At 39.5% G+C, this 24,663-nt stretch overlaps 1 protein-coding gene across 16 annotated transcripts; it reads left to right on the forward strand.

The window, feature by feature from the left end:
• The first annotated feature begins 206 nt into the window (after nt 1-206).
• On the forward strand, nt 207-24,663 carry add1 (adducin 1 (alpha)). 16 transcript variants are annotated; one of them, XM_015061175.1, is made up of 20 exons: nt 207-345; nt 7,436-7,644; nt 7,755-7,917; nt 8,280-8,431; nt 8,781-8,861; nt 9,010-9,159; nt 9,244-9,387; nt 9,468-9,566; nt 9,848-10,021; nt 10,591-10,848; nt 14,683-14,778; nt 14,919-15,011; nt 15,376-15,393; nt 16,620-16,706; nt 17,868-18,024; nt 19,083-19,430; nt 20,981-21,070; nt 22,278-22,293; nt 23,737-23,790; nt 24,173-24,265. In XM_015061175.1, exons 2-19 carry the CDS (start codon nt 7,450-7,452, stop codon nt 23,786-23,788), a joined length of 2,373 nt encoding a protein of 790 aa, XP_014916661.1. In that variant the 5' UTR covers nt 207-345; nt 7,436-7,449; the 3' UTR covers nt 23,789-23,790; nt 24,173-24,265. The 16 variants fall into 16 exon arrangements, 15 of the variants coding, with proteins under 15 accessions (XP_014916661.1, XP_014916664.1, XP_014916654.1 ...); XR_001428583.1 differs by lacking the exon at nt 22,278-22,293 and adding an exon at nt 21,717-21,750 and having other exon boundaries at nt 208-345; nt 24,173-24,210; XM_015061178.1 differs by lacking the exon at nt 22,278-22,293 and having other exon boundaries at nt 24,173-24,218.

Raw genomic sequence — 24,663 nt, forward strand, 5'->3', positions numbered from 1 at the left:
GTTTAACTAATTACTAGTTTGCTTCGTGACATTTCTCCTCAACTTCCAGGTATGACAATTTACTTTTTGCACTGTAAAACCAAAGAACCATTTCAGAGGCAGGCTCATAGTTTATCCTCCAATCACTAAAACTGGCAGCGTCACGTGGTTTAAACTGACCAATAGAGAGCCAGAGATTAGTGCATGCCGCACCCTGTGGCATGAAGGTTGATGGGCGGGGGAGGACGGACGAGAGCGGAGATAAACCCACTCTAAAAGCACTAGGGGAGGGGAGAAAAACAAGGAGAACCCTCGGTCAGTCTTTGCTCGGCTTTGTTTTAATTTCGCCACCGTATTAAATAGAGGGTAAGTAAATATGGGACATGCTTCGCTTGTCATGTGTAATTTGGTCCGTGTTTTTTTTTTTTTTTTTTCTCTGCCGATATTTGGCTGTATGCATTTGCAGTGGTGATCTATGTTTGGCTAATGTGTTGCGGGGGAGTCTTAGAGCAATTTCTGCAAATTATCCGATACCAAACGTCGACCTTTGCATTTTTTTTCCCTTTCGATTTAAATGATTCACCTTCTCTGAGTCGCCTTAGTGTCTGGAAAGCAACTAAAGGGGACACTTTGGGCCCGAGGTGTTTCGCTTTTAAGCGTCGTTAGCCTTTGCTACCAGAGCAGGCCTTCAGAGTAGTTGCATTATTTTTGCATTTCGCGTGGTCTCGCTGCTGTAGTAGGTGTGTTTTTGTATAAATATTCCTCTGGGGAGTATTTCCCTCCTCCCCAACGATGGGTGTGCAAATTCCGTTTTGTTCAGATGTGTTGCGATGCCAGTAATATTAGAGGAACGTCCATATGGGGAGCTGATAGTTGTACTGTTTTTTTTTTCAATAAATGCATACAACATTAAGAAAAACAAAAAAAACAACTTTATCAAATCTAATTGGACTGATTCAATTTGGACCACGCTAGATTTGTAAAGAACGGGTTGTGCAAAAATGACAAATGTCCGTACTTTGATTTTCCTTGCAGTAGTTATAAACACATATGTAGCATGTTTAACAGGCACTTTAATAAGAAGTTATTTGTATCATTATATTATGATTACTTTGTTGGAATACTAAGGCTGTTATTACTCCACTGGTAAAATAATAAGTTTATGAAGTTTTCTGAACAAATGCAGCTTGTGTAATCCAATTAATTTGACAATTGTAGTGTGCTTTGTAGCCTGACAATGACCCTTACTTATTGACATTATGAATGAGATGTGATGCACTGGATCCATCATTGATCATGAACATAGATTTATTACATTTTTCTGATTTCACTGAGTGGTGGAACTGACCAATTTATTCAAATGACTTACTTGGATCCAATATCTGTTGGATTGTTGCATTGTAATTTAGGGCCACATATTCAGACTTTTTTTCTTTTCTTTCATTGATATATTTGTCCATTTGGGTTGCCTTTTCTCAGCCATGCACTCTCAGACTGGACGTATTTTAGTGACCAAGAAGGTACATTTTGTAATATTTTATGGGGAAGAAACCAGAACATGGTGAAACATAGCAAATCACATTATTTAACAATGATATTGCAGCTTTACGGTTTCCCAACATTGTGTAGCCCTTTCTAGAAGTATGTCCGCCATTCTGCTGTGAGAGGTGTTGCAAAGCCAAACTGTAAAGACCGAAGTAAATACTTTCTGGATCTGGTAATTCTGTTAGAACAACCAGACCTCCCAAAGGACAGGACTCGGTTCTGTGACTCTGGTTCTGTGCTACCACCCTCAACACACGCTCTGTAGTACACGTTGGTTGTAGATGCAGGTGCTATGTTTGTTTAACTCCCACTTCCCACACCCTCCACTGCAGTGCAGCTGAAAATGTGTTCCTCATATTTCTGCCCTGGTTTTACTATGTTACTCTCTCCTTCCTTCCTGTCCAAATACTCACTTAACTGTGTTTGCTTGAACCAGTTCTTACAGTAAGGACGCTGTCACACCGCAGCAGCCACTCACTGAAGCTCCATTTAGTAATCAATGTATTATTCTATGTTTGTTAAAAGCAACAAAACAAAATGACACATAATAACAGACTGAAACTGCTAGGGGATTTAGGGAGACTCTACCAGGGATGATGTTGTTTTATCCGAGATGGCTCCAGTCGCTGTCATAGAATCACATGAGTGTTTACCGTTTCTCTGTTGCTGGACTAAATGCATTTTCCATGCAGTTTTTTTTTTTTTTTGCCTTTTGCATATAGGAAACATTTTATTCTCTCTTAATTTAAACAACGGAAGAAAAACTTGAGCAAAAAAGATGTTCCAAGTTTTGAAAAAAAGGAGATTTTGCTTTATAAAAATATAATTGCTGCATGGTGCATTTAAAAAAAAAAATCCATTATGTATTTGATTTTTCATTTGTCAGTTGAGCTGTTGAGATGCTCATGACTACTGCAAAACTCTTCTGACATAAACTGGTTGCTTGAGAGATGTAATTCACATCATCCACTTCCCCTCCCTCACCAGGCATGTCTTGTTAATTCATTAATTTTTTTTTTTCATTATTATTGAAGCAGGTGGTTTGTTTTGCCTCAAATCACGAATGGAAATTATTTCAGTGGCTTTTTATAGGGATATTCTATCTTTTTTTGCTAAATGAAGCAAGGATGACTTCTGACTTTTTTTTTTATTAATTTGATGGCAACTAGGAATGAGTATCATTTGGTCATTAAGGGGATTCTTGTACGATCCAGTTTCATTATTTCCCTTTGCAGTTGAAATGCTCTCAGCCTTGCAACTTTTGTCTTTTTCTTCACTTTTAGTTTCATCAGACCCCAGGGCATTTCTTCAAAAAATCAAGATCTTTACTCCCTGAGTGCAATGGAACCTTCTTCACTGAGTGACCTTTGACCCCGTGTTGATGTAGAACTAATTTATCTGTAGATAATCACATTTACCAGCTTTAGCTAGTCTTCACAAAGTCTTTGCTTTTGGTTGTGGGGTTGATGAGCATCATGTTTAGCAGCAAACACATTCATATATGGGATACTGAATTTCTCAATTATTTGCAAATAATAATAATAATAATAATAAAAAACATCACTCAGTCTTTAGTTATGGAGCGGTTTTCATATGTGAAGACCACATTCTATTTTACTCAACCTGAGGGAACAAAAAGAAATGCTACTTACCAGTGTTTTGATCAGTGACGGCAGTAATAAGCACATGTTGTTGCCTCACTCCCTTAAATCTAGTTCAAGTTTTGCCCGTTGTCTCGACATGTCAACAATAGACTTATCTGTGTACACTAATCACAGTTGAGAGCACGTAATGAGACCCTGTGTGGCATAGTGTTAAATTCACACCAATTTTTGTTTGTGGTGGTTGTAGCACATGGAGAATCTGTTGTCATAGAATCACATGAGCGTCTGCTGTTCTTCTGTTCCACTAATGAACGGCATCCAGCACAGAGATCTTTAGATGCGTCTTGTTTGTGGCCTTTAGTCAGATATTAAAAACGGCTTATCACACCTGTATACATTGAAACTCTTTAACAACACTTTTAGCTCAGTTCTTAAACGCGTGTTATGATGATCTGTTCACTTGGAGTCACTCCACTGGCATGTTTTTGGAGAGGATTTGATGGATCTTTTGGTCCTTCAGTGGTGCTGAGAATGTGTTTTCAATGCAGACTTCTGCTTGTGAAAGTTGTGGGAAAACGGACTTCTCTGCAATATGTTATCTGCATAATCAATTGGGGCTGCATGAAGCGAGTCCTGTTACTTCTACAATAATGGGACAATAAGATAGAATTCACTATCGAGAAATGTCACCAATTTCTTGAAGTTGATATCCAGTCTGTGATTTAAACTTCCACGCTGACGTTTTACAGTGGAATTAAGCCTATTGACTTCTAATGTGACCTGAACTCAACTCAGCAAACTGCTAAAACATTAGACTTTAGTATTTAGGCACATAAAGCAACACCTTTTAAGTTATGAAGTAGATAATTTTTTCTGCAAGCTTTACCCACGTGATTAACTGGAACCACCAGAAAAGCCAGCTTATGAGACAAACAACGAGTCATATCACTGCTTCACTATGTAAAGCTGTTCAGGAGAAGTGAGGCCATGCAGGAGTAGAGACAGCTCTCATGCAGATGAGAGCTACGCGGACAAAATACCAGTCACTACCAAAAGACTTCCTGAACATACTTTTTTATCAGTGACTGAACTGGAACATGACCACAACACTGCAGTAAATGAGTTAATAAGACTAACAAAAACTAGTGTGAATCTTTATTAAATGGAATCAGGGCAAAACTTGAGGGATATTCAATTAGGATTTTTATCTGATCCGTTAAAAAAAACAACATTGTGTGCATAATATGCATAGTTGCCTGACACAAAGAAATTACTTCTCTTTTTTAGGGCTATAAAAATAAATGGTCATTCTGTCTTGTAGAAGTGTTTAGGGAGTCATTTCTCGCTGATGAGTTTGTTGGGTAAAGTAAAGTTTTGATCGTCTGCAGAATCCATTCATCCTCAGATGCTTTCAGTTTTTCTCTCAATGAGTCCGTGACATGATTTTAATATGAAATGACTAACGGACTTGTTGAAAGGTTGTCATCCTTGGGAATCTGGTTTGCTTGCCGTGTGATGTTATAGCCCGCTGCTTTTCTTACGTAACAATAATCTTTAAAAGGGACGTCTTGTGTTTCCATGGTAATAATTTTGGTTTCCATGGCGACTGCACTCTCAACAGGAGAGGCTCGTCGAGTACAATGGGCCTACATTTCTGCGGAGAAAAGGGGATTCTGTTGAAACGACAGCCTTTGACATAGCTGGAGAACACTTCCTGCCTCTGCAGCTCTTTTACTGCTAAGCTGTCGACAGGAAAAAAAAAAAAATCAGCCTTGAAATCGTGTTTGTGTCAGCCATTGTTAACATCGGCTGGAAACATTCATGTTGTCTCTTACATCATATGGCCAGATGTAATCAGTTGGTGTCAGTGAGTGCAGGAGGAATTTAATGTGAACAGATTGATTGGAAGATGCTTATGGAATGACCTCATTATGTTCAGGGTGTTTGTTTGGCTTATGAATTGATCCCTCAGAGTTGTTTCTTAGAGGACCACACGATTCCTCTTGTTCTTTTTACCAGTTTGACTATTGGTAATTTTTTTTTTCTGTGTTCTAGTGTCTTATTGATTGCTGTCGGTGCATTGCTACACTGTAAAAAATGCATGATGTTAATGTTTAACTGCTTGTTTACATACTTTGAGGAAACATAAGGAGCACACTGACTGAAGTAAAGCACTTCTAAGCAACATCTATGATTGATTATGAGAGTTCCTATTCTTTGGCATTAGCCTTGAGTGGATCCTGCTTGCATCTAAAATCTGACTGTCATTAGTTATTAATAAAATAAGTTTTTCTTTTTTTTTTTCCTGGCACAATGTGATTGATGATGTTTTTTTTATTTATTTCTTCTTCTTCTTCTCTAAACAAAGGTTTCTGTAGCCTTGCTTAGTTGATTTTGAGAGTGTAGATTATTGAATCTGTTCACATTTGTCTTTTCCAGCTGAAGTCTAAGCACATCCACTGTAGTTTACACACACAAAGCGGTTATTAGAATATCTTGATTATTGCATCTGTTTGGGTTGTGTTGCGTCTTTAGTTTGGATTTTTCTCTGGACTCGGATGTTTCGTCTTTCTGCAGCCATAGCAACACAAACACGAACGACCAACAGCAAGCTCAGCATGCGGTTTTGAGGCAATCTGCAACAAAGTGAATTAGATCTGACAGAGAGTCCGGAAGCATTAGGACCCTACAGTAGGAATCAGGCTGACACGAACTGCAGACACTGCAGGGTTGTTGAGTCGCTTTGGCTGTTGGATTCAGCTTCAAGGCTGTCAGGCTTTGTTAAATCTGATTCTTAAACTACATTTGAGTGTTTATGTGAAAGCATTGGTGTCTGTGGATTTACTTGCATTACTGGATTATAACTAGAACCACTAATAAAATAGTATCACAGGGATACATCACCTCAAATGTCTCTGCTAATGTTAATTTTGCTGTATTCTGAACCGAGATGCAGTGGGACGGTTGATTTTTATTGGTTTTGTTTGACCGTTGATGGAAACGTACAGAAAGCACTGAGCGGTTCTGTCGGCTCCCACAGTGATGCTGCATGCTTCGAGTCGGGCCAGCAGTTGCCCTGGGAGTTGTGGCTGAACATTTGTATTGATGCAGACTAATGGGCTGCCTCGGCCTCTGCGAATACTCGCTCGCGTTTTGGCTCTTGCAGAGTCTGCCCGTGTCCAGCTGGAGTCGAAACTTGAGTGGGCTGTGCTGTGACAGACGGGTGGAGACCACTGATCTGCTCCAACGCTCGGCAGTTGTCAGGAAATGGACCAGATCTCCACCTTTAATTTGTCTTTTATCTGCCCTTCACTTGCTCGCTGTTTTCTTTGGGGGATCGTTTTTCAGCGGTGAACAAATGGAGTACATAATGTTTATAAATTATTCATTCCTTTGCTTGCAGTGGATTAGTAAAGTCAATGCCATGACTTAAAAAAATAGCTAACTGGTAAAGAACTGCTGCGCTGCAGTGATTAAATCTTGCTTTGTGTGATTTTTGTGGAGTTTCTTTGCCAATCATTGACCAGCTGCGCTAGACTAGCTTGTCTAGTTCATAGAGGAATCGATCAGAACCTCTATGAACTAGAAAAAGCAACTGCATGAGTATGGCAGGACGTAGGAGAGGGAGAGGGTTCACTGACTTTGTGAAAGACTGGCATCCTGTCAGTGGTGTACCCTGCCTCTCGACCAATGACAGCTGGAGATGGGTCAGCTCCCCTGGGACTCTGCAAGGATAAGCGGGTGTCTCAAATATATATTTTTTTTATTTCAATTTACTAGGAAAATCTTACCCATCAGTGTAAGATTTGCTACGAAACAAGAAAGCATTGGAAGCCTGTAAGTCCTGAAAATAGTGAAGGAACTGATTGACTGTTTGCCAGGGTGGATTATTATTATTATTATTATTATTATTATTTTATTGCACAATCCTTTTTTGTGCAATGTTTAGAACCAAAGAACCTAGTCCAACCCTACGTTGTCAATTCCTTTTATGTGCACAAAAACATAAGAAAATATTCCCAGCGTGTGTGTAGAAATAAAATGAGACGATCGCTCTGAAAGCTCATGCCTAATGGGTTTTAGTCCAGCAGCTGGCCAGAAGGGAACATTAATCTTTGAAAGGTTGCTAAGAAGGGTTTAGTTTAGTGTTCAGCTGTGTTGTTTGCTCAAAAATTGGAAAAAATATTGTCTCATCCCTAAAGAGACTCTGGTTAATCTCTCATATTTTATTATGCGATGACACGCAACGACGTTTATGATGCAGCAGTAGAAAGTGTTGAGGCTCGTCTTCTCCTTTTTTGCTGCAGGAGGCCAACTCAGGATGAACGGCGAGTCAGGTGCCGGGGTGGTGACGGCCCCCCCTCCCACCACCGTCCCACACAAGGAGCGGTACTTCGACCGGGTGGATGAGAGCAGCCCCGAGTACCAGAGGGAGAGAAACATGGCGCCGGACCTGCGGCAGGACTTCAATATGATGGAGCAGAGGAAGAGGGTCTCCATGATCCTTCAGAGCCCCGTCAGTGTGTTTACACTCCCCGCCAATCAGCTCAGTCGGGGAATATTACAATTTTCTGTAATGCACAAGCTGGCAACTTTAAAGCCCTCTTCTTTGTGCTCAACTGACAGGCGTTTTGTGAAGAGCTGGAGACGATGATCCAGGATCAGCTGAAGAAGGGGAAGACGCCCACCAGTCTGTTGGCCTTGCAGCAGATCGCAGACTTCATGACCACCAGCATGCCTTCCATGTACCCAGCTGCACCACAAGGAGGCATGGCAGCACTCAACATGAGTAAGCAGGAATGAGTGATTGTAGAGCACTTTCTGACCTCAGCACTGCTATGTCTGCACTCGCAGTGAGTAATGCAGAGTATGCCATAGTTAACTGCAGGACAATGACACCAGCTGTGTTTCACTAAGCATAATAAGTTGTTTTCCTCGTTTCTGTTAGTGTTGCACACGGCAGAGCCCTCCTTACATCAATTTGCATAAAAATGGAACTTGACTGCAGAGTTTTTTTTTTTTTTCCTACAATGTGTATAATTGACTTCTTATGTTTTGTAAAGTACCTCGAGAGCTGAAACTGCACTGAATTAAATGAATTAGTTTTGTAACTGATTGCAATCTTTCCACGTCTCCCGTTTCTCTCCGTAGGTTTGGGAATGGTGACGCCAGTCAACGATCTGCGAGGCTCGGATTCCATTTCCTACGACAAGGGCGAGAAGCTTCTCCGCTGCAAACTGGCTGCTTTCTACCGGCTCGCTGACTTGTTCGGATGGTCTGAGCTCATCTATAACCACCTCACAGTAAGATCGCTCTCTCACATGCAATTAAACGGTGCTCCTTGAACAATTTTATCAACCCAGCAGTTTGCTAAATCAATGTAGATTGGAATTAATTTGCATGTATGTAAAGTTTTAGTCGTGGTAACTGTGATTTGCCTGGGCTTTAAGAAAAACAAATGGATTCCATCTCAAATTATCTTGATGCTAGGATTACACAAAGTAGGAATTTCGCATAAAAGCCTCATTAATTCACATGCATTGGTTTTTCAAAATGGTAAAATATAGAGTTAAGTAAGTAAGTTGTAGGTAACTAAATATTCTCTTGGGAATAATAAATTATAACTCAACTTGCACGTCTTTTGTTCTGCAGATCAGAGTGAACTCAGACCAGGAACGCTTCCTCATCGTTCCCTTTGGGCTCCTTTACAGTGAGGTCACCGCCTCAAGTTTGGTAAGATTCACCGGAGGCATCTATTAGAATTTCAATACTTTTAAACATCTTCACACATGCGCTGTTTTCCTCACATTTTTGATGTGAACTGAGTGAAAGAAGTCCACAAGACAACTTTGAGCAATCCTTCATGTCGAATCACTTTCAGGTAAAGATAGATCTTCAAGGTGAGATCGTAGACCGAGGAAGCACCAACCTGGGGGTCAATCAGGCTGGCTTCATGCTCCACTCCGCCATCTATGCTGCACGGCCCGATGTCAAGTGTATTGTACATATACACACAGCGGCAGGTGCAGCGGTAAGCGTGCACAATGTCTTTAACGAGCGACGTACTGCCTACAGCTACCGAGATGTTTGATGACGCTGTGTGCTTCTTCTGCAGGTGTCGGCCATGAAATGTGGGCTGCTGCCTATCTCACCCGAAGCTCTGTCCCTCGGGGAAGTGAGCTATCATGATTACCACGGCATACTGGTGGATGACGAAGAAAGAGGGATCATACAGAAGAACCTTGGGCCGAAGAGCAAGGTACCTCCAGGACGCGAAAGCCAAAATAATTCGGGCAAAGCTTGGGCTGTGTGACTTAGATGTTTTCGTCTTTCTTTCAGGTTCTCATCCTCAGGAATCATGGCTTGGTGTCAATTGGAGAAACAGTGGAGGAGGCTTTCTATTACATCCACAACCTGGTGACCGCCTGTGAAATCCAGGTAGATCTAACCTGATGCCTGTGAAATTACTTTATCTGATCGATTACACTTTAACAAATGAGACATCAAACTAATTTAGGTTTTTATTTGTCCTCATTTTCCATAACAATTACTTTTATCTCTTGTTTCCCCTCCTTTCTTCTTGTTGCTGTCTGTTTGGTGCACATCCTCACTGTTTACATCCTACTTTCCAACTCTTTTTTTTTTTTTTTTTTTTTCCCGTTCTCTCTGCTCTGGATCTGTCTGTGGTTTGTCTCCTTGTATACCTCAATGTTTTCCAGGTGCGAACACTGGCCAGCGCTGGAGGGCCCGACAATCTGGTAATGCTGGACCCTGCAAAGTATAAATCAAGGCCACGCGTCCCTGAGCCAGCAGGCGACGGGTCGACAACACACCCCAAGTGGCAAATCGGGGAGCAGGAGTTTGAGGCTCTCATGAGAATGCTCGACAATTTGGTAAGAACAGTGTGCGGCGCATACTGCTGCAAGGTTTACTGCTCAAAACTGGTGTTTATATTATTATATAAGTGAGTGGTATTCAGGCAGGTCATGTTAATGGATACTGGAAAAAATGGTTTTGTTTTGTAAAAGATGGGGGGGGAGGGAATCAACACTTCTAGACAATGAAGCACTTTTTTATTTTTATTTTTTTACATCTTTTTATATTTGAAGTATAAATTCTGCATTCATATTCATTAAATTGGAACAGTAGAAAAGTACCTTTTGCATATAACTTTTACATTTTTGAAAACTTTTCATACGTTTTTGAAAACATATTTTTAGTTGGTGTGATGTAATATTAAAATTTTAATATTTTTTCATTAACTGCTAACTGTTAGCAGAACAAATAAAGGCGCTAAGACACTGGTCTTTCTCTAATCTATTTAATGTGTTTTATGTGGTGATGGAGTTATTGAGATAAATGTACTTTTCTATAGTATTCTAACTTATTGAATGGGTCTATATGTTTTTAGAAATGTTCACAGGATCAACTTTGACTTCTAACTCCTGCCGTTTTTCTCCAGGGCTACAGGACGGGCTATCCTTACCGCTGCCCGGCTCTGCGAGACAAAGGTAAAAAGTACAGTGACACGGAGCTCGCTTCCTCCGCCCACGGCGGTTACTCCTATGGGGAGGACAGCGACTCAGGCGCTCGCTCCCCGCTGAAACACAGCTTCCAGCGCGGCCAGCGCGACAAGACCCGCTGGGTCAATGCCGGCAGCCGGCTCGACGAGCCCTGCGAGGACGGGCCCGACGGCACCAGCCCCAAGTCGAAGCCTAAGGTGTGGACGAACATAACACACGATCACGTCAAACCCTTGCTGCAGTCTCTCTCGTCCGGTGTCTGCGTGCCAAGCTGTATAACCAACTGCTTGGTCTGTGCCTACCTTATTGTTCATAGTATAGAATTTACAGCTACCTTGTCGGTAGCATTGGGTAGTTGTTCGGCATCCTGAGCGACTGGGGAGACTAAAATGGAAAAGTAAAGCTTGAATATCAATTGATGGATTAATTATGTCATAAACTTTCACAAAAATAACCTGGTGACCCACAACCTACGTCTGTAAAAACCAGTGTTGGACTTTTGTGTTTCTATTCTGCTGCGAGTGAAGTACACCTACTAAACCACCTTTCTAATGCTGCACTCTTGACTCCTTGATTCCTCCTGGTCTCCGAAAGCTTCACGATGCCGGGCCAGCTGCCCAGAGCATGCCCCACAGCATGTGTTGTTGTGAAATGCATTGTACGTGTTGATGTTTTTCCCAGAGGAGCGAGCAGCAGGGGTGTGGCATGAGTCCTCAGGTAGGCAGGTGAAGGCAGCAAGACAGGGACGTTTGCTGCTCACCACACAATCGCTCATCCCGAGGGCAACAATTCTTTTTTTTTTTTTTTTTTTTTCTTTGCATCTTGACGTTGACTTTGTTTCTTAAAAATGAATCCAACTATTATTTAAAATCAGGAGAAGCTAGATTTGCTGAAGACGCACGCCGCTTTGCTGTAATGATGAGTCTTTAATCCGTACAGACTTTTCAAGGAACCAGTGGAAAGGGGCATGCCTCTGAGAATATTTATTTTTTCTCGAATAGTGACAAAAATATGAATTGAAACTGAAAGTTGTAGACTTATCACCTTACAAAGCTTTTGGCACCTCTGGTAAAGATGTCTGAAAAGCCTTCAAATGAAATCTTCTGTTTATTCTCACACAGATGTATTTATTTTTAATTTACCCATAAATGTTTGTTTATTTTGGATGCCAGAGAGATGTAGAAGGGGCCAATCTTTTAAGAAATCTCTAGATTGCCCAAAGCTGCTGTTCCTTTTTCGTGCACTACAGTTTTATGGTCTTTAAACCTTGATGGTCATAGAAAAAGATTGACTTGTGTGTGGCAGCCTATATCTGTGTTGCTTTGGCTAAACGTTCTGGAGCATTGTTCTGAGCTTATTTCAATTTTTCCAACATCTCTATTCAAGAATGTCAACAGGTTCATGACCCCATACACTATGAAACAGTCTTGGGTCCTTCAGAAGATGGAAAATTCCCACAGCATCACAGATCTTCCACCATACTTAACACTTAATACTTGCCATGAGTTATTTTCTCCCGTTTGTCTTTTGTTTCAACCAAGATCCACCCAGAGTGTTTGTTGCAAAGAAGCTCACGGTTGTAGTTTAATTCTCACTACTTTTAGTTGCTAAAAAAAAAAAAAAAAATCTTAAGATTGGCATAAATTTTCCAGTTGATAAAGTTAGTCACACGTTGGTTTTTCAGTGTAAATTGTACTGCTTCAATAAGAGGAAGGTGTTTTTACACATCTGTAGCAGAGGCTCCAGTAGTTGTTGGGGTGCTATATAAGAAAAAGCTTCCATGCAACCTGCTTATTTTTTTTTTTTCCTTGGTACTCCTAGTTTATTTTGCCGCTAATTTTTTGTTTGTCTAATTTTTGGTTTTAGTTTTATTCTGAAAAGCAGCTTCTATAAAATATTCAGTGCCTGCATGATTGAATTTGTTTTAAGAAAAAAAAAAACAACAAAAAAAAAAAACGACAACAAAAAAGACATAATAAAATCTGACTTGACTTTTTGAATCAATTATCTCCTGTTGGGAAAGTAGGAAATGTTATGTTGTGAGACTCTTTCTCAGTGAGTATATCATGTTTACATGTTCATCTCATACTCAACCAACCCGACCCTGCTGTACCCATCCAGCACCTTCTCCTCATCTAGCCCGCCCCCTCCTCTTCTGGTTTGGCAACCATGCAACCAAACTTGGAGTAAACACAGGAATGAAGTCATGAGCTTTTGCTCCCCACTGCAAGTTACATGCTTACGTTTAAAATGGTTCACTAGGTGGCATGAACGTTGGTGTTATATCTTCATTTGCTGCTCATCCCGTTTAATGCTAGAAATGGATGGATAATTTCCCCTTTTAATCACTCTGAGCATTACCAAGTTTACACAAATTTTTACAAACTCGGCACAGGGCTGTGAAAGATTTCATCCTGTGCAAAGAGGATGTTCTTTTTTTTTTTTTCTTTTTTTTTTTTTTAAGCTTTGTGATGGTAGCTCCCATTTGTCCCAAAATGGCCGAGTGTTCTCGGGTGTGTTTCTTTCTTATCTCTGTTGTCCTTGTTGTGTATCAGCCTGGAAAATGACTTTGGTGATGCCAGCTCACCCTCACTGCCACTCTCGCTTCGTAAGCCAGCCTCATCGTCTTGGTCACCCACCCAGCCCACCTCTCACCTCTCCACCACTCACAGCCACTCAGCCCTCACATCTCCCCACGCTGCCCCAGCCCTTTGTTTGTTTGTTTTTTTTCTTTCTGTTGACTCATGCTGTTATTTGTCTTGAGTTGATTTTCAGTGTAATTCTGTTTTGGTTTTAGTTCAAATGGTAGATCAATGATGATGACAAATGATTTCCATTGTTACGGAACAACAGCGATTAAATTTTATTCAAATTTTTCCATAAAGTGAATTCAGGAGCAGAAATTTTCTTAGTAGAATTCATGAAATCATGCATTCAGGCAAACCCCACCATATAAACCAGATTAAATCTGGTGGCTTGAAACAAGCATCACTTGCATACCACGGCCCCATTATTATTATTATTATCATCATAAATTATTATTTTCAGAGGTTCTTAGTTTCATAAATTAATGATCAAGACGACTTATTTGCTCGGATATGAGATTAAAACTCAAATTCCAGGATTTGGAGGTTCTGATCTGATAAACATCTTTACATATTTTCCAGTCTGGCGCATTTTAAAACATTTGGTGCTGATTTTGTTCCAGTTTTGTATAAGGTCATATGAATACACTACCACAAACATTATCGTGGCCATAAAAAAGTACAAAAACAATTGTAGTACAATTTCCGAATTTAAAAAGTAGTAACATTGCTAGTTTTTGTGATTGGAATTAAGCCTACTGTTGAGTTAGAAAAACTAAGAAATAACTAAGGGTTTTAACTCCATGTGTATTGTCATTATCTGCATTCCATTATCTGTGACCTCTACTACTTTCATTAGTAAATATTTCATAAAGTATTGTGGACCCTATTTACCCAATGGATGAAAAAACACAAATTTTGAATGAAAAGTTGCATGTTCTGCTGTCTCTCCTGAGAGTTTCCAGTAGCTAAGATACTTTTCAATCAATAATACGTGAAGATATTAAAATAAGGAAAGAAAAAGATACCCAAATACTCCCCTGAAGCAAAAATAACTTGTTTAATGCTCTGCCTCTTGCTGCCTAAAGAACAAAAATTCTTACAATGTCATGAAGATGATATTTAAGAACAGCTGATGTGATGGGTAGGTAGCTGATTCCCACATGTGCCTAATTATTTACATAAAGTAATCCTCAAAAAATATCCTAGATTGTCCAGGATCATAAAAATAAAACCTACCTAAACCTTCATCATCATTGACTCACTTTAAAAAAAAAAAAAGTCATCAAACTTTGTGGATTTTTTTTTATTTTTTTATTTTGCATGATTTGTAAGGCCTGCATTGAGTTATGTCTACATATATTTTTGTGCTAGTTTTATTTTATATTTTTCTTGCCATTCGGCGTCCCTGTTTTAACTGTGTAACACTTTACATCGTGTTTACAGTGGACTAAAGAAGAAAGCCTTCGCCAGGCTGGAGTAGCCAATCAATTTATCCCACTGAACACCGACCCAAAGGAAGTTCTGGAAATGAGGAATAAGGTACTGTAGTGTTTTTTTTTTTTTGTGTGTGTAGTTAAATGTTGCCTCGTTTGACTGACGATATTTGAAGCTCTCCGATAAGATATGTTTCACTCTAACCAGATAAAAAAAAAAAAAAAGTCTTTTTGTTTGTTTGTTAGATCCGGGAGCAGAACCTGCAGGACATAAAGACTGCAGGACCCCAGTCTCAGGTTCTGTGTGCTGGCAATGTGGTGGAACGGACCTTTAACCAGGTCAGTGTGTGACGTTAACACCTCCGTGCTTCGCTGCTGCAACGTTCCTGACCTGGACTTGATGCTGATGAATATGGTTTGAGTCACTTGTCTTATAAGACGACTTAAAAGCAAATTTTCTAAAAGTCTAAATCCAGGTCAGGAGGCATGCCTGAATCTAAACTATTACAATATCAGAACAATGCGCATGAATTTGTTCTGGACACTGAGCTGCATTGAAAGAAACTTTAAAATCAGTTTAATTCCAATATTTTAATATTAATTACTAAAATTATTTCCTAATTAGAGAACAAAAAGTCCTCTGTGTTGTTGTGAGGATGTGGGGGGGGGACTTCATAATTATGACATTATTCTTTGATCACAGAGATTGTCGTTCTTGCAGGTGAGTAATGTGTGGGAAAGGTAAACATAATTTGGTTTCCATATTTCTGCCAGCTCAGAATGTGTCCATTTTCATACCCAGTTTTATTTATTTAGCAACATTGTTTTGTCCGTTGAGCATCACAGCTACATTTACAACCTTTGGAGTTTCTAGTTTGGATGTACTAAACAAAAGGTCCTGTTGTGACCAAGCAGTGGTTCTTTTTATTTTTCTTATGCATGTGCAAGGTTTCCCCCTCATGGGTTGGAAAGAATGCAGAACATGAAGTCTTGACTCATTGGTTGTGTTTGCATGGCTCAGGTTTAAGATGCTGTGAATGTTTTTGCCGTTTCCTTTTCATTTTCCTGGAGGGGAATTAGACTTTATCCTCTTTGTCTGTCTTGAGATTGTTAGGTTTAAGTCCGTGCAATCGCAGTGACATCTTATGAGGCATGAACAATAAAGTCTCCTCTACCCCAACCGGAGTTGACCATCACCTTGTGTTGACAGTTTGGAAAGCATGCTAATAATGGCTACCACTTTCTCTGCTGCCATGCTTTTCATAACTTGACTCCATTTTTCTACAATGGTTCCTGTGTGCATGTACTTCCCTCAAGTGGTTTTAGTGTGCTTGGGTGTGCAAGTGCTTGGAAAAGGTATTCAGACCCCTTTAAGTTTGCACATTCTTTTTAATGTTACAACCACAAGTCTTTGTGTATTTTATTGGGAATTTATCTGACAGACCAACACAACGAAGTGAACAATGGTGAAGTGGAAGGGAAGTGATTCACGAAAGGTAGCATCCGAGTTTGATTTCAATTCTTCTATTGTATCTACTTTTCCTTTCACTTCAGTTCAATTATTAGCTACTTTATGTTGGTCTATCTCACACAATCCCAATAGAATGCATTAAAAATGAACATGTGAAATGGCCCAAGGGGTTTGGATACTTCTGCAAGGCACTGCATATATATATATATATATATATATACATACATACATACAGTGGAAAGTCAGTTTACATATTGTTAGCTAAGGACCCCCTAGAAAAGGAGCAACGTTTTGACTTGCTAAAGAAAAATCCTGCAGAACTGCTTAATCTTTAAGATTAAAATGTTTTCTTTGTTCTGTGGGATGTTGCTGTACTCTTTCCCCCCTGTTGTGTGAGTGTGACTGCTTGACAGACTGCTTATTTGGATGTACTCGGTTGTGCCCCCCCCCCCCCCTCACATGGTTTGCTATTGCAGGATGCCCCTCTGTCTGACTGTACAGACACTATTGATGGCCTTGATGTGTCCGAGGGGTCCTATAGTCCTGCTAAAACAATTAGAAAGGTACTTACTGCTCCAATCACAAATCTATTTGACCCTGTAGTGGGATACAAAAGTCCGGGCAACCTTGGTCCAAATTTGGTACTGGATTAAATTTACACTGGGGGGCAAAATGTTGTTGGATGCCTTAAGAATTGCTTAAGTATTCTGGCTTAAAAATAACAATCAAAGACAATATTAAAATGCGTAAAGTTACGTTTTTTTTTTTTGTTTGCAAATCTTAATGTTCAGGTTGAAAACACGGGGAGCAATTTTTCTGTAATGACTCTTCTGAGAAATAATTAGGAAGAGAATTGACACTAAATTGGTGCATGGATCTGGAGTCTGCTGAATCAGAGCAAAAAGCTATTTTATTTTTGTATTTCTTGTAGTTGTAAGTTATTAAACTTTTCAATTTCATATACAAATTTCCTTGACTATCACCCCTCCCCCCCTTTTTTTGATTATGACAACTTATTAGAGAAGCTCAAGGTATCTTGACTGAGTGAAGCTTAAATGTTTGGACTGTTTATTAATTCACTTTTAACTTTATGCAAAAAAAGGTTTTTAGTCTGATACTGATTTCAGCATACATTTGGTCCAGGGGATGCCCACATCCAAAGCATTTTGATTAGTTGTTCAGTCTCAACAGGCGACTCCTTTCCTAACACCCTTCTTAAAAACATCCTTCTTATTCTTATTCAAGCTTTTTCTGTGATTTTTCTTTTTTTTTTGGTGAAAATATTATATATCTGTATTGCAGTCTGGAATGTTTTGGACTGCGGACAAGTAATCAAAATGGTTGTGAGGGAAATATGCCATCTCATTGTCTCCATCTGATGCCTACGCCAGTACTTGTTGCTGCCACTAGGGATGCCTAGAGTTGTAGTACTCAGCATCAAGCTCTTTCGTCCTAAAAATCCTCATCATGATAAACCAAAAGTTACATTTCAATCGATGTAGCGCATGATTTTTGCACAAGAACTGATATGTACGATTGTCTCTTTATATTGGAAATTAACTTTAGGCTTTAGCCACAGAAGCTGCTGATTGTTACTGACTGCCACTTCTCAAACTCTGTTTCCAGCCTTCTGGTTCTGCAGACAGTTTTCTTCACATGGCTGTACTCAGAACGACCCCACCCTCTGATGCCGACTTCTTTTTCCTCACTTGTGTGTCTCGAAGGGTGAGCTGGTGACCGCATCCAAGGCCATTATTGAGAAGGAGTACCAACCCAAGGTCATTATGAGCAAGACTGGTCCGAACCCCTTCAATAAGCTGACCGACCAGGAGCTGGAAGAATACTGCCGGGAAGTGGAGCAGAAACAGAAAGGAGGTGAAGGTAAATGTGCCATGGGAGGCAGACCACACCAACATCTTTTAAATAGTAATCTCCACGTGAAATAAAACAAAAAATATACATTTCGGTAACCATAGTTAACATTTTCTTTTTTTTTTTTTTGTCATTTATAACTGCGAAAAATTATTTTCTGATATAAATGCAAACTTATCTACAACTATAATGTTTTAGATAATGAGTTTTGTACAAATCAGTAACTTCTACCGTCACTCGTTATTAAATCCTTTAAAACTGTAGAGCATTCATCTTATCATTTATCGCTAGTCCTGTCACAATAATAAATTTTGTTGGATGATAAGTTGTACCAGAAGTCAGTGCGATAAACGGTGATATTGTTACTGTGCGACCATTTTTAAAATAATAAAACAGTAATGACATAATAATGCAAGAACATTTTGTCAAAGGCCAAAAAACTTTCAATTCTGATGACCATTTGACGCTGGAACTGGCAGACATTTTAAACATCCAAAATAAATTAACACAACAGAAACGACAAATAAAATGAATTATGAAGGTTCTGTAGACAAAACTGTCCTTTGAAAACTGAAGACTTTTACCATCCAGTTTTTGGTAGAAAGAGAAACTATAAATTATGCAAATACAAATTTTAGTTTCTTTTAATCCATCATGTGATTAATTGATTTTATTACTTATTGCGACAGGTGTATTTATCCTGATATATTTCATATCATGAAAGAATTCAGATTTATTGTTGTCACCATAAACTCCACTTAGAGAAACTGAACATATTGTTGGGATTGTGAGTTTCACTACTTTCTCAAACGAGTGTGTTCAATGAGTGTGAATAAATATGATTAAAGGAACTCACTGTGTGCCGTTTAGTTGCACAAATTACACTTCTTTATGTGACTGGTGTCCTAAAGAAGCATATTACAAATGGGTATGTTTTTTTTCATCATTAAAATTAAGAGTTTTAACCTCTGCTTAATAAAATATAATGCCTTTGTTCAACCTCATTGTTCAGAATGGCCAAACTATGTCATCTCTCCACACCAACATGCAAAAACATGGATTTACAGTGCAACAACAGAAGAACAGTATTAAAGGATCAATCTCCAGCGCGCCCGAACCAGAGCCAGAAGCTGCACCGTCTGGTCAAACCACGTTGTCCACTTCTCTTCATCCAACTGATTCGTCCAGCTTGGAGGAAGCCCAGCCTCCAGCTTCTTCTCGGGGGCCTCCTGCCCCCCAGCCTGATCGCGGCGGTGCCGATTCTGCAGCGACGGTAGCAGGTGATGCGCGCTCAGCAGGAGACGAGGTGTTGTCGACTCCTGATTCCCCACACAAGGAGTTCCACAGCGCCGTGGTGCGAGCCCTCGTCAAGAGCCCGCCGGCTGTGGAAGCGGCAGAGGGAGGTCGGGCCGCAGGTACACCAGATGAAGCGGAGACATCCCAAAAAAACTGGCCTTCCTCTCCCTTCCCTGCTCATCCCGGGCTTGTCTTACTACATACTGCCTCACTGGGAGTCTGGGAATTCCTGCCTGCTGTTTCCTCTCCCCTCTCTGAGGGATTGGAGTCTGCTGCCATTGTTTCACCATGTGCAAGCTCTCTCCTTTCCCCGCATTTCATCTCTGAAGGCTCTGCTTGGTTGTTTTGGGTCCCTCCTGCTCCCCTGAATGCCCAACTCTGATGTCTTGACAAAAGGCATCAAAGCTTTGGCACATTTGATTCTTCTCTGCAGTTTGATTGGACGAAGCAGATGAGAGAGGAACTCCAAGCATCCTCTCTCCTCTGCTCCTCTGCTCGTGCAATAAAAGTCCTTCTGTAGTGAAATGTGAAGAAGCAGTTCCTGAGTTTGGTCCTCCAATCAGATTATTAGACATCAGAGAAAATGTGTTAAACCCACCTACTCTGGAAATAAATGGACTCCTTTTCTTCCTGCTAACGTCTTTTTTATTTTATTTTTTTTTATGTTGCCCTTCTTATTTCCATAACCTAATCATTTGAAACTGGTTTTGGAGTTTTAGTTTTGGTTTTGTAGGAAATGTTTGAAATATTTTGCTGTTGTTTTTGTTTTTGTCTTTCTCCTGGTTGTTTAGTCCTTATGTTGTCCTCTCTCTTTTGTATTGAAACAAGCTGATTGACGATGTTTTTTGGCATTTATAAATTAAAAGAATTGAATTCTCTTTAAAGTTTTTGTCTTACAGTTCAAGCCACATTTAATGGCAGCAAGTGGTAGAGATGTGTAAAATGGCTTAAGATTGTGTTGTAGTAAAATAATGTCACAATGAAAGTTTAAGAAAAATGTAATGGCACATTTCTTCGGAGAGGTGAAAAAATAACCCATAGTTTTTATTTTTTTTTCCCCAATGACACAACCTTGCTTTTTTACGTTCATCCACATTTCTCTGAACTTAATTATTTTCAGATAAACTGGAATATAACATTGTTTGCTCAGAATATGAAAGACGATACAACATTCAATCCAAACGATAGATTGTCTTAAGTCAGGTAATATAAGATGATTAGAGTTTTTAAACAAATCAAACTGTGTAGTATAGTAAAAACTTTAAAATCTCCAAAGCTCATTGTTGGGGAGCTGCAAAAAAAAAAAAATGACATTCAGGTGTTAGAATTTCTCCATAACAACCATTTGACATGATCTACAGCTGCTTTGTTTTTGTCGTACCATCACAAATGTAAACGTGAAGTTTGCTGAAGTCTTCTGGGACTTTAACTGTGGGCATAGGTGAGACGAGGCCTAGAAGAACCTTGTTGGAGTTCTCTGTAGTAGAAACCCAAAAATGGGCCGCTTGGGCCGATCGGTAAGCATGCAATCAACAAAAAGACGTAAAACCACTCTCTCTGTTGCAGTAATAGATTAGCATATTTCGCACACTTTTATCAGGGCTGCCAACAAATGTGACTGGAACTGTAGATGCTCTGAGTGGCTTCTGACTGGGGATGTTTCTTTCAGATCCAGAGCAACAAGTAGAGGCTGAGGACGACGACAAAGACCCGAGACCCACATCCACACCACCGAGTACTCCCGTCAGAGCAGAAGAAGGTACGTTATCCTGACGGCGTTAACAAAGTGGCCTGGTTTGGCATGGGGTTTCTCCGGTGTTCAGGACTTACAGATGGACTGTGGAGGCTCCTGTCTCTGCACCTGCCCGTCTCTCTTTGGGTCTGTTGTGCTCTTTAATACTACTACTACTACAAGGTTTGTGTTTCTGTAATAAAAGCCCATGAGGAGTTCACTTTTCTCAATAAAATTTGCATGCAAATGTGCTGAGAAAAGCAGCAAGGGAGATTTCAAACAGAGGAATTTTACTGCTTGATTATTGTTGTCCCTCTTGGTCTTTATTACTGTTGGATTACACCTTTTATCAGCATCATCAGTGATGATACTGGAACTGGCTGTAAAAATGAAACTTAATTTGTCTTTTTACTATACAGCTTCTGATTGCTGGTGTAATCTGATACAGAAATGTTTTTAACGTCTCTGTACAGTCTCTCCTCTCACTGCCATTCTCCATCTGTTTTGGGGTCTTCCAAGAATGGTCCCCTCCCCTTTCTTTTGTTCTTTTCGGTTATTTTCTCCAATTTTTTTTTTCTTTTTCTTTTATTTACCATGTTGCTTGTGGTTTGATCTGCATAGACATTTGTTTCTACTTGTGCTTTTTCTTCTTTGTGGCTGCGTTTACAATCAGGAGATGGAAATACAAAAGAGTACCTGTTGCCATAGTAAGTATGTACTGTTCCACCTCCTCGCCACCCTCCTAATTACTGCTCACCCCTCCACGTTTACGTTTGCTCATTTACCCTGTTTTTCTTTGCATGGCTTCAGTAGCAGATTTGGTTCTTTGTCTGAACTAACTTGTTTGCTATTGGGGTTTGTGACTATTCCTCCTCTGAATTTCTAATGTGGGCTTGGTGGGGGTTATTTCAGAGCTCCTCTCTCTTCCTATGTCTTCATTTTTATTATTATTATTATGTAGAGAAAGTATGTCACCCTGGCAAAAAAAAAAAGAAAAAACAGTCTTATTTCCTTACATCTGTTAAATTGGTATTGTGGAGCGACACTCCTGAAGTAAACCTCACAGCCTGCTCACTGTTTTGTGTTAGATAACCTCTTTTCCTCCTGACAACTATTCACTGAAATTAACCAACCTTCCTCGCACATAAGCACATTCTTTAAATGTATATTTCTGTCTCATTAAAAACAATCTTTCAGTGGTTTAAGATGTGTCGACATGTTGTCTGTCCTGCAGGCGTGTCCTTTACCAGGTACAGCAGTGCTTTGAGTGAAGCTTTCCAACCAAACTGGCTGCTGTCGGTTTAGCTTGAAACCTGGTTGTTGAAGGCTGGCTGTTTGCTCATCGGTCTCCAGTTTCTGTCTGTCTGTGGTGTTTGACCTTTTCGCTGTTCCGACTGACTCGAGTTGTTACATGAAGACGCTGCTAAAAGCTCTCTATGGTCTCGTTTCACACTGGTCTCTCTCTTTCGCATGGGCTATATACTAAAAAAAGAATAACGTTGTTGTTGTCTGGCAGCTTTTGGGACTGTTGCGGATGCTGTTTGTTGTTTTCAAGCTGACTTCTGACGTCTGTCTTTGAAGTATTTTTTGAATGGGGCTATGGATGGATTGACAGAAAAAATGTTTTTCATGAAATTTCCTGAAATCTTTTATACAGACAATCTCATCTACAAATCGGGCTGCTCAGTATGGAAAAAAATATTTTAATCAGTAGTGACATCATCTATTTAAAATTAGGTCTTGTTGAATTTGATTACAAAAAAGTATATTGCACTTGAAGAACAGTGAAATGACATTTCCCCTGATTCCCTCTTGTCGATGTTTACCTGACAATGTTTATTCAAATATAGAATATATATATATATATATATATATATATATATATATATATATATATATATATATAAAAAACGAAATTCAAATTGTACTTCATCAAAATCTGCATTATGTTAGCATTAAGTTCAGACAAACAAACTAAATTACAAAATAAAGACGTGTTTATGCAGAGTAGAAAAAAAGTCTGTTAGTCAGACCAGATCAAAACAAATTTAATGTTAATTATAATGCTTGCAATATAATTACAAACATTGCTTTTTTTGGCATGAGAGCCAACTTGGATTAAAGCAATCATAAAAACTACCAATATTCTACACTACTTAAAGTTTGTGATTAATGAAGCTTTCATTGGAGACAAAAGATATTCTTTATTCCGCCTCCCCACCCTCAAGAAAACGGTGCTGAAATCTCATGTCGTATTTTTGTCAGACTGTTGCACAAACTAGATACTTATGAATTTTTTCACCTATCGGCTGCAGCAGTACATGTTTAAATGTATTAAAAATCTCACTTGGTTCTAGTTTATCATGGATATTTTCCTGAGAACTTCTGCACTCCAACAAATTGGTTGAGTTTCAAAAACGGACAACAAAAAGAAAAAACAAAAACGAAATGGTGAACTCAAATTCTTAACTCCTGGCCCTTTTAATGCGTAACCTACATACAGTCTTTTGTGATTTTTTTTTTAATAATTCATGATTACTTGAATGACTGAGCCATTAATGAGAATGGCTCCAGTGTTGACTTATGTGCGTGTTGTTGTTGTTTTTTTTTTTAATATTCAGACATTGTTAAATCTTTGGACTTTCACCAGTGCTTGTTCTGTTCTTTTTCCACTTTATTCTGTTTGTACACAGGGTACAAATGAACAAGAGAACTGCAGTCATTAAGATTTCCCTGTTTAAGTGAAGGTAAAACAAAGAAATATGTGCTCAAGCTTTAACGTCAGAAAGAAGAAATGCTGGCCATTGTTTAGTTGTTATGTTGCTTATTGGCACTTCTGAAGGAGAGCTTTGTAATTTATTTGTGATTTTAACGGAGTGTTCTTGATTTTGTTCTGAGGTAGACTGACTGTGAAGTTAGTTATTATAGTTGTGTTTATCCTAAATGCATATGGTTTTCGAGTGAGCGACTTTTATTTAGACTCTTTATGGACTCAGACGTTGGTCCTTTTCAAGTAGCAAATTGTGTGGATTTCACCGCTTAACCAGCAAGTGACTTGTTGTTGCTTTACTGTCGCATAACCATCGGTTTGTCTTTAGCGATCTGTAACTCTCTCCTTTTCCCCATCAGAGTCGTTGCCTGAACAAACCTTTAAGGATGAGAGTGATGCAGCCACCCTGAGACAGACCCTTCCGGATTTAACCCCCGACGACCCCTCCGAGGCTCCGGCTCTGCCCGTCGAAGACTCCACCCCGTCAGCTGCCCCCACAGAGGCAGCTAACGGGGAGGAGGCCGCTGACGCTGGGGACCAGGAAGGAGAAGAGTCTCCCAGCAAATCCCCCTCCAAAAAGAAAAAGAAGTTCCGCACACCTTCCTTCCTAAAGAAAAACAAAAAATAGACAGTCCCGAATCAGAGAACGCTGGAAAAAACTGGCCCCAGCTTTTTTTTTGTTTTTTTTTTTTTTTTTTTTTTTTTTTTTTTCTTTCTGTCAATATACTCTTCAAGTGAGCCACACTTCCACAATTATACTTTGGTTCTTTTTGTATCTTTTGTTACAAGCTTATTAACCTGCTTTTGCTCATTAGTGTGTGCCAATTTTGTATACAATGTAAAAAAAAAA

This window comes from Poecilia latipinna, unplaced genomic scaffold, assembly GCF_001443285.1.
Source record: "Poecilia latipinna isolate Pla-1442-1.1 unplaced genomic scaffold, P_latipinna-1.0 Scaffold1786, whole genome shotgun sequence".
NCBI lineage: Eukaryota > Metazoa > Chordata > Actinopteri > Cyprinodontiformes > Poeciliidae > Poecilia > Poecilia latipinna.